At 39.5% G+C, this 9572-nt stretch overlaps 1 protein-coding gene across 1 annotated transcript; it reads left to right on the top strand.

Moving 5' to 3' along the window:
- On the top strand, positions 3588 to 9410 carry LOC109721374 (alpha,alpha-trehalose-phosphate synthase [UDP-forming] 6-like). The gene is made up of 4 exons (XM_020248960.1): positions 3588 to 4530; positions 6101 to 7542; positions 7678 to 7951; positions 8834 to 9410. The coding sequence occupies exons 1-4, from the start codon at positions 3877 to 3879 to the stop codon at positions 9149 to 9151; spliced, it is 2688 nt and encodes an 895-aa protein (XP_020104549.1). The 5' UTR covers positions 3588 to 3876; the 3' UTR covers positions 9152 to 9410.

Consider the following 9572-nt stretch of genomic DNA (forward strand, 5'->3'; position numbering starts at 1 on the left):
AGATCATATAAGTAATACTCTAATATAGAGAATTTTGATATCAAAATATTTTTAGCATGAGATATGTGAGTTATTTAAATAAAATTTTTAAAAATAAATCTTTAAATAGTTAATGTTGAATTCTACTATAGACAAATTGCATTATAACTATGTATAATTTAAAAGCGAAAAATCATAATGAGATTTAACTATCACACTTAATTGACTGGATCTTTAATTGTAATATTTTAGAAATAATGTTAAATTATTATGTGATTCAAATGTTAAAAATTGATCATATAATTAATCTTAAATATTAAATGTTTAAATTGTTGCTAGGGGTAAAATTGGTATTTACAAAATATTGGACGTCCATTTGACTGAAAGTTAAGCTAAAGGGTATCTGTGAATATTTTTGGGTTTTAGAGGGGTATTGATGATATTTTTCAGTTTAGAGGGTTATCCATGAAATTATGATTTTTCAGAGGGGTATTGATGAAATTATTCCTAAAATTTATATCCGAATTCATATTTATCAAATTTTTATTTTTAATATTTATATCAAAATTCATATCCGTTTAGCATGAAATATATCCACTTCATTCAGATTCGGTTCACACGAAGTTTCGAATATCCGTACATATTAGCATTCCTACTCACGTAGCATCTGGGACCCACACCAACGCACCAGAAGGCGCCACGTCATCCAGGACAGCTGTAATCGCTGTGGGTGCCGTACACTCCTCCTCGTAGGGGCCATCGTTGAGAAGCGCTCCTGATTCGCCACGTGTCCGGCATGTGTTCAGGGGCCAGCTCGGCGCTGTCGCGGATATTTTGAGGAGCATCCGAGGGTAAATTTGTCATTAAATTTTTTTAGTAAAAAAAAAATGCCCAAAACCCCTTAAACTCTGCAAAGCTTGCAAACAGACCCCTAAAAAAGGAATCATAAGAATAGAAATGTTTCGATACCCAAAATTTTATGTGAATCCGAATCTGAACAGAACGTATTTATTCGATACTAAATAAATATGATTTCAAATATAGATATCAAAAATAAAAGCCTGACAAATATGGACAAGGATATGAATTGACTGTGCCCGACCCGAATCCGACCGAAATCTGATCCGAACCCGAATTTATTTTACATTATATATAATATGTATATAAAATTTGATATTATATTTCTATTTATACTTTAAAAATTTTAAATTTAATGTAATATATTTTGAAATATTGAAAGAAAACTAATTGTTTCAGGTTCGGATTTCGAACTTTTAGTCGGGTTCGGGTATGAATATGAATTTGTAAAATCTGTTGGGTTCAGACTCGGGTTTGGGTTTCGAGTTTGGAATCCAGTTCGGGTTGGGGTTTTTGAAAATCTGCCCTGAATCCAACCCGTTAACATTCCTGCATACGAACAATAAATATTAATAAAAAATTTAAATTTATTATCAAATTTAGTAAATTCATCTTAATATTATTATCACTCACTACTATCTTTCTAAACATATAAAATTATTATAACTACAATTTTAAATATATAAAATTATCACTAATGTTCCTTTAAATTTCAAATCATATAACTCAAACTGTAAACTCTTTTGTATATATAAGGGCACTAGTAATATTTTTCAATTTGAAAAGATATTTGTAAAATTACATCTTTTCACAAGGGTATTTAAATAATATTTTTTAGTATACTTTTTTTAAAAAAAATGACAAAAACGAATGGGTGTAAATTTTTTTTTTTTTTAATTTATACAAATTCTCTTTTACAATATTATGATATCATTATTTATATTCAAAAATATTAATAATTTAATAAGCTACTTAATCATACGTCATGTTGACGTCATTGTGTGCGGAATCTTAAACTCATCGTGGAACATTGGACAAAAATTTGGTGGACATAGTCTCCAAACATAATAGTTTGGAGATTGTCCGGATCTGCGCCATGTGGCAAGCAATATCCATCTCAGCCGTCCAAAATAAATATTTTTTTTACTGGATTAAAATATTTAAAAATTTATTTTTGTTGGACGATTGAGATGAGCTCGATATGCCTCATGACGCTGATCTGAATAATCCCCAAATATTATGTTTGGGGACCATGTCCACCAAATCTTTGTCCACAAATATTGAAAAAAAAAAAAAAAAAAGAAGAGGCAATTGGTACTCAAACTACGAGGCGCGTGGTAATATAGGTCTTAAATTTTTATTTTACTATAAATTTTTATTAAATTTAATGACTTATAATAATTAAATTTTATAATTTAATTTAGAGTAAACTTCAAATGTCATTCATGTGGTTTCATTATTTTTCACTTTAATGTCTTGTGATTTAAAGTATATAACTTTAGTATTCTGCAATTTTATTCTTTTTCTTTTCGTCAGCGTCTCAGTTAATTCTTCATTAAATTATATACAAAAAAAACTTTAAGTACTCCATTTATAATTTATCGAATATTCATTTAATAAACTGTGATTTATCGAATTTTCACTTTAGTATTATATAATGAAAAAAATTAACAGAGAAGATAACGAAAAACGAAAAATAAAATCATAGAATATGAAAATAATATATTTTAAACCATAAGATAATAAAATAAAAAAATTCGAAGCTACAAGAGTGGTATTTGAAAATTTTTCTTAAATTTAATTGACTAAAAATTAGAGTGTGGCCAGTATAAAATTAATATATTTATATTCTGATCGATGATGCGATAATTATTAAGATATTATATATATATAGAGAGAGAGAGAGAGAGAGAGAGAATTAGACTGGAATACTATTAATAGTAAAACTCTTTTTTTGCTATCAAGTTTTTAATCCTTGGATGAAAAATTATAGGGTTAGGATGATATTAGTCAGTTAGAGTTGAGTGGTCCCCCTAGGGTTGAGTGGTCCCCACTGGGTTATAGTATTGAATCCAATGGCTAGAAATGATGAAAAGAGTTGATCCAAGGGCTAAAAAACTGATAGCAACAATGGGATTTTGCTACTAATAGTAGCCCAGTTCAACTATATATATATATATATATATATATATATAAGAGTTGGGTTTTTTTTGCAAATATCCCCTTGAAAAAATTTTATTTTGAAAATAGTCTTGTCAAAATTTAATTTGTAAAAATGGTCCTACTCCTGCCACGCAGGCGCCACGTCAATGCCACACGGACAGGACTGGGACCGGTGTGTTAAGTTGAACACGGTGAACCGTTCACCGTATTCAAACACGATCAATGATTCACCATATTTAATTAAAAATTAAACACGTCAGTCCTGCCGGTGGCGCTGACATGGCGCCTGCGTGGCAAAGACATGATCATTTTTGTAAATTAAATTTTGACAGGACTATTTTTAAAATAAATTTGTCCGGGTGCTAAATTGAAAAAAAAAAGCCCATTAGAGTTTCTCTCTCTCTTTCTTACACAGTTCCACTTCCACTTATTATTAGACCTTTTAAAAAGCCTTGTTTGAGCCACTCTTTGCTCTTAAGTCTTAACCACAGAGTTTTTTTTTTTTTTTTTTTTGCCCTTTTCATGAGATTTCTTTTATATTAAATTTAACATCTTCTCCTTCCCAAACTTCTCTTAAATTTAATCCCATCCTATTTCTAATTTTTGTTTTTTTTTTTCTTTTTTTAACATAACCACTCTTTTATTCTTAGTGCATGAGTGTTTTTATTATTTTATTAATTTTCCTCTAATAAGTTTCCATGTAATTCCCGTTCCCACTTTGATTTCTTCGTGAAATGTTCCCATCGTTTTCCACCGCTCGATTTTTCCCACCAATATATATGTAGTGTACTTTGTAGTAGTAGTAGTAGTGGTAAGGTTATAGGCCAAGTTGCGAGAGGTGAAAAGGGGAGGGCGTTTTTTGCAAAAAAAAAAAAAATGGTGTCGAGATCTTACTCGAACCTTCTAGAGCTGGCCTCCGGCGAGCCCCCCTCCGTCGGCGGCCTCCGCCGCCGCCTCCCCCGCGTCATCTCCGTCTCCGGCGCCCTCTCCGACCCCGACTCCTCCTCCTCCTCCGACGACGACGACGACCACGACGGTCATGGCGCCTTCCCCGCTCCTCCTCGCCCCCGCGCCATCGTCGTCGCCAACCACCTCCCCATCCGCCTCCTCCGCCGCCGCGGCGGCTCCCCCTCCTCCGGCGAAGGAGTCGCCGGAGACGGGGGAGGAGGAGGAGGAGGAGGAGGAGGGTACGAGTTCGCGTGGGACGCGGACTCGCTGCTCCACCAAATCAAGGACGCGATCTCCTCCTCCTCCTCCTCCTCGCCCTCCTCGTCGTCGTCGTCGTCGGAGATGGAGATAGTGTACGTGGGGTGCCTGCGGGAGGCGGAGGAGGTGGCGGCGGAGCAGCAGGAGGCGGTGGCGCAGAAGCTTCTGGAAGAGTTCCGGTGCGTGCCGGCGTTCGTGCCGCCGGAGCTCTTCTCGCGCTACTACCACGGCTTCTGCAAGCAGCACCTCTGGGCGCTCTTCCACTACATGCTCCCCCTCTCCCCCGACCACGGCGCCCGCCGCTTCGACCGCTCCCTCTGGCAGGCACGCATCTCTCCCACCCTCAGAATTTGGAATAGTCTTATATATAAAATATAATGATAATGATAATGAGACTCAATCTCTCTTAATAATCCGGCCTTATCATTTTGGGCGGTGAAGAAGGCTAAGTGTGCTAGGATTAGAAGAATCAATAAGCAGCCGAAAGTGTGAGATGAATCTCGACTCTTACGTTAGGGCGGCTCCCCGGTTGACGGCCGTCATGGGTAGAGTGCGGCTTTCCAAAAGGTGGGCTAATGCTAGCGAGACAAGTCTTACATCGGCTAGGATTAGAATAGTTTTAAGATGGATGACCTCTCTAGAAAGTAGGACTTTACACGGAGCCAATCAGCAGCCGAAAGTGTGAGATGAATCTCGACTCTAAGTTAGTGTGGCTTCCCGGTTGATGACCGTCGTGGGCAGAGTGCAGTTCCCCATAAGGTGGGTTAAGGCTAGCGAAACGAGTCCTACAATGGCTAGGATTAGAATAGTTTTAAGATGGATGACCCCTCTAGAAAGTAGGACTTCACACGCGGCTAATCAGCTGTCGATAGGGTTAGGGCGGCTCCCCGGCCGGCCGACGACTAGCGAAACGAGTCTGACATCGTCTGGTGCTTATGAGTGTGCTTAAGCTTACTAAGGACGTCAGAGAGCTTAAAGGGGGAGGAATGTGATACCTGTAGGATTTGAAATAGTCATGCATATAAGATATAATAGTGCTAAGTATCTTAATCCGGATATAGTATTTTGGGCGGTAGTTAGGTCCAAGAGGTTAAGAGGGTTGCGTGCTGGGGCTAGAATAGTTCTAGGATGGGTGATCCTGCAAAAAACGGGGTGTAACATCCTACGAATTATTCATGAATGAATTATTTGAAGAATGTTGGAAAAGAAAATATAATTTGAAGAAAAAAAAATCTCGGAAAATAGTTATCCAGAAGACGAAAACCATGGAATGGTGTTTTCCATGGATAATGAACTAAAAGGTTGGATAATAACGTCAAAATGGTCATAAGTCATGTTAAGTTCCATAAAATGTAACCAAAAGAAGCAGATAGAAAAACCATAAGCTTAGTGGATAGATATATTATTATTTATATTATTAACAAATGTTATCATCTTTTATTCATCTTCAAGGGAATTATTTGTTCTCTCTGTTTTGCTATTTTTTCTATTGTATTTTTGATATAGGAATCTGAACTTCGAAAAGTTTTAATCAGACTACATAATCTTGCGCACTATTTGTAACATTTTGGTAAATTACAACATCTTTCTTTACAAATGTCACAGATACTGAAAGGTTATGTAGGAGAATCAAAACTTGCATAATTCAGATAAGTCTTTCGAAAATAATCTGAAATTTAAGTAATAATTTGGGAACTTTGTCATTCAGTATCTTTATTTCAGATAAGATCATTTTTTTTGCGTTGTTTTTATGTTGTATGCTTGCATTTTGTCAGCCAAATTTCTTCTGATTCTTTTGCAAATTCGTCAGCATATTTTTCTGGAATTTTGAGATTTTTTTAAACTATGCGGAATTTATTTATTATGAATTCTGAACTTGTTTCTATGGCGGCAGGCCTACGTGTCGGTTAACAAGATATTTGCCGACAAGATATTGGAGGTCATCAATCCCGACGACGACTTCGTCTGGGTCCACGACTACCACCTCATGATCCTCCCCACCTTCCTCCGCAAGCGCTTTAATCGGGTCAAGTTAGGGTTCTTCCTCCACAGCCCCTTCCCCTCTTCGGAAATCTATAAGACATTGCCCGTCCGCGAAGAGCTCTTGCGGGCAATGCTGAATTCTGACCTGATCGGGTTCCATACGTTCGATTACGCCCGGCATTTCCTCTCCTGTTGTAGTAGGATGCTAGGGATTCCGTACGAATCGAAGAGGGGCTATATTGGATTGGAATACTACGGCCGAACTGTAACAATTAAAATCCTCCCGGTCGGAATCCACATGGTCCAGCTCAAGTCGGTGCTCGGGCTCCCCGAAACCGAGGCGAAGGTGGCGGAGCTCTTAAGAGAATTCCGTGATAAGGGGAAAGTAATGCTACTCGGTGTGGATGATATGGATATATTTAAAGGAATAAGCTTGAAGCTACTAGCCATGGAGGAGCTGCTAAAGCAGCACGGGGAGTGGCGGGGGAAGGTGGTGTTGGTCCAAATTGCGAACCCGGCACGCGGAAGAGGGAAAGGCGTAACGGAAGTTCAAGACGAGTGCTTTGCGATGGTTAAGAGGATCAATGATGCTTACGGCGGGCCCGGTTACAAGCCGCTCCAATTTTACGAAAGAGTTGCTTACTATGTAGTCGCCGAGTGTTGCTTAGTGACTGCGGTGAGGGACGGGATGAATCTTATACCGTATGAGTACATAATTTCTCGACAAGGAAATGAGAGATTAGATACGGTTTTGGGTTTGAATTGTTCTACGCCGAAGAAGAGTATGTTGGTCGTCTCGGAATTTATTGGATGCTCGCCTTCTTTAAGTGGGGCTATTAGGGTTAACCCGTGGAATGTAGAGGCGGTGTCCGACGCGCTGGATTATGCTTTAGAGATGTCGGAACCGGAGAAGCAGCTGCGGCACGAGAAGCACTTCCGGTATGTTAGTACGCATGATGTTGGCTATTGGGCGAACAGCTTCTTGCAAGATCTGGAGAGGATCTGTAAAGATCACTCAACAAGACGGTGTTGGGGGATTGGCTTCGGGCTTAGGTTTAGGGTTGTGGCCCTCGATTCAAGTTTCCGAAAGCTAGCCATGGAGAACATTGTTTCAGCTTATAGGAGGACGAAAATGCGAGCTATTTTATTCGATTACGATGGTACCTTGATGCCACAAGCAAATTCAATCGATAAAAGCCCTAGCCCTAAGTCGATCGAGATATTGAACAGCTTGTGTAGAGATAAGAACAATGTGGTCTATCTTGTTAGTGCGAGAAGCCGAAGCACTTTGAGCGAGTGGTTCGCTTCCTGCGAGAATCTCAGCATTGCTGCCGAACATGGCTACTTCCTAAGGTATTTGACGAATTTAATACTATATATAACCTGATTTGCAAGGCTATATATAGATGTGTATAGATCATTCTAGTTGAGTACTTAGATTGTAAATTCTTGTGCCTTGTAATTGACCTAATTCACTTCTACTTTTAGGTCAAGGAGAGATGCAGATTGGGAGACTTGTGTTCCTGTGGCGGATTGTGGTTGGAAACAAATTGCGGAGCCCGTCATGAGATTGTACACGGAAACTACAGATGGTTCGACTATCGAAGACAGAGAAACTTCGCTTGTCTGGTGCTATGAAGATGCCGATCCGGATTTCGGGTCTTGTCAGGCAAAGGAGCTTCTCGATCATCTCGGGAGTGTGCTCGCCAATGAGCCGGTTTCGGTAAAGAGCGACCCACACATTGTCGAGGTTAAACCGCAGGTTAGACTCACTTCTTTGAGGATAACTAGCTTCTCAAGTTCAGGGCCTCATTTTGGCCCTTTTGGAGCTTCTGTTTGTAGTAGTCCTAACAGCAGCAGCTTTTCCTTGTAACCCCTGTTGACAGCTTCTTGTTGCAGCTAAAAGCAGATATCTGAAATTGGTTCTGTTTTGAGCAATAATGCCTTCTGTCAAAGTTTAGAGCCTAGTTTGGGCCTGATTAGAGCTTATGCCGAAGTGCTTTTTCGGTATAGCTATTGGAAGCCCTAGCAGTTTTTCATCGTGATATCAGTGCAAATCGCACCTGGGGCACCCAACCTTTTCAGAAGGTTGTAATTTGGTCACTGACCGTTCGATTGTTACTGATATTTGCATTTGTTGCAATTCATTCCTTGTAAAAGTTCGTCAAGAAGTTGTTTTCTTGGCGGTGACGGTTGAGAGTGTATCTCAATCCAATTTGATGGAGGAATTTAACAAAAGAAAAAATGGTACGATTGCAACAAAAACGCAACAGTCGCAGACCCATGCTGAAATGTTGAGGATTCTTGGTGCAATTCACATGTACAGTCTTCCTCAGCAGCTTCTCCCTGCGGCTAAAATCAGAAATTTCATCTTCTGAGTTTGGGGGACATAAAAGCTAAGTTGAACTTTCCTTCGTAGCCGGAAGCTCCATATTCTTTGTCTGCCAAATATCCGCCATCTGCTTTTTGAGTTGAGAAGCTGTTCGAGAATCTGTGCCGGCTTCTTGCTCCTGCATTTGAGACCCAAAAGCTCATTTCTACTTCCCGTCGCAACTATTCTGAACTTTTTATTTACAAACACGTGGCTTCTACTTCTCTCAGGCTAAAATACACGCGTAGTGAGAACTTGCATTTTTCCCTGCAGGGTGTGAGCAAAGGCCTAGTAGCACATCATCTGCTCGCGACCACGAAAGAGAGGAGCTTATTGCCGGACTTTGTGCTTTGTATTGGGGACGACAGGTCGGACGAGGATATGTTCGAGGTCATAAGCACCGCGGCCGAGGGGAGTTCCCTAACGCCCACGGCCGAAGTGTTTGCGTGCACGGTCGGTCGGAAACCCAGCAAAGCAAAGTATTATCTCGACGACACGGCCGAGATAGTTCGGCTTATGCACGGGCTAGCTTCTGTCTCAGAACAAGCTCATTTAAGCTCACAAGCTCATTTAAGCTCGACGCCGGAGTAATACTCTTCCTCATTTCTTTTCGATTTTTTCTTTTTTCCTCTGCATTGGCTTGTAATTGTATTGTATCCTCTTTACCCGTATCTACTTGTATGAGTTATTAAATCAGTTTTTGATGTATATAGATTGCGCTTTTCAAGCTATTGGTTATTATTACTAAAAATGTAAAAGACATTTACTTTTGATTTTTGTGGTGAAAAATATGTTTAGAGAGCTCTTTGTAGGCTGTTTTATGTGGATGAGCAAAACAAATGGTGTTTAATTGTACCTGGTTCTGGTTGCCTCTGTAATAATTATTTTCGCGCTCGAAGTATGGAGGGAAGTTTTGAAACTATTGCTGTGATGGGAAGCTGAAATAAGGCAGTTAGTGCTTTTTCGAACAGCGCTTCAGCGAAATGTACTTCTGAAGAAGATCAAATGGATC

This window comes from Ananas comosus, linkage group 15 (genome assembly GCF_001540865.1).
Source record: "Ananas comosus cultivar F153 linkage group 15, ASM154086v1, whole genome shotgun sequence".
Taxonomy (NCBI): domain Eukaryota; kingdom Viridiplantae; phylum Streptophyta; class Magnoliopsida; order Poales; family Bromeliaceae; genus Ananas; species Ananas comosus.

Coding starts and splice junctions, on each gene's coding strand:
- LOC109721374 (XM_020248960.1), top strand. CDS start 3,877: ATGGTGTCGAGATCTTACTCGAACCTTCTAGAGCTGGCCTCCGGCGAG. Junction 7,543..7,677: donor GAACATGGCTACTTCCTAAG/GTATTTGACGAA, acceptor TTCTACTTTTAG/GTCAAGGAGAGATGCAGATT. Junction 7,952..8,833: donor TTGTCGAGGTTAAACCGCAG/GTTAGACTCACT, acceptor TTTTCCCTGCAG/GGTGTGAGCAAAGGCCTAGT.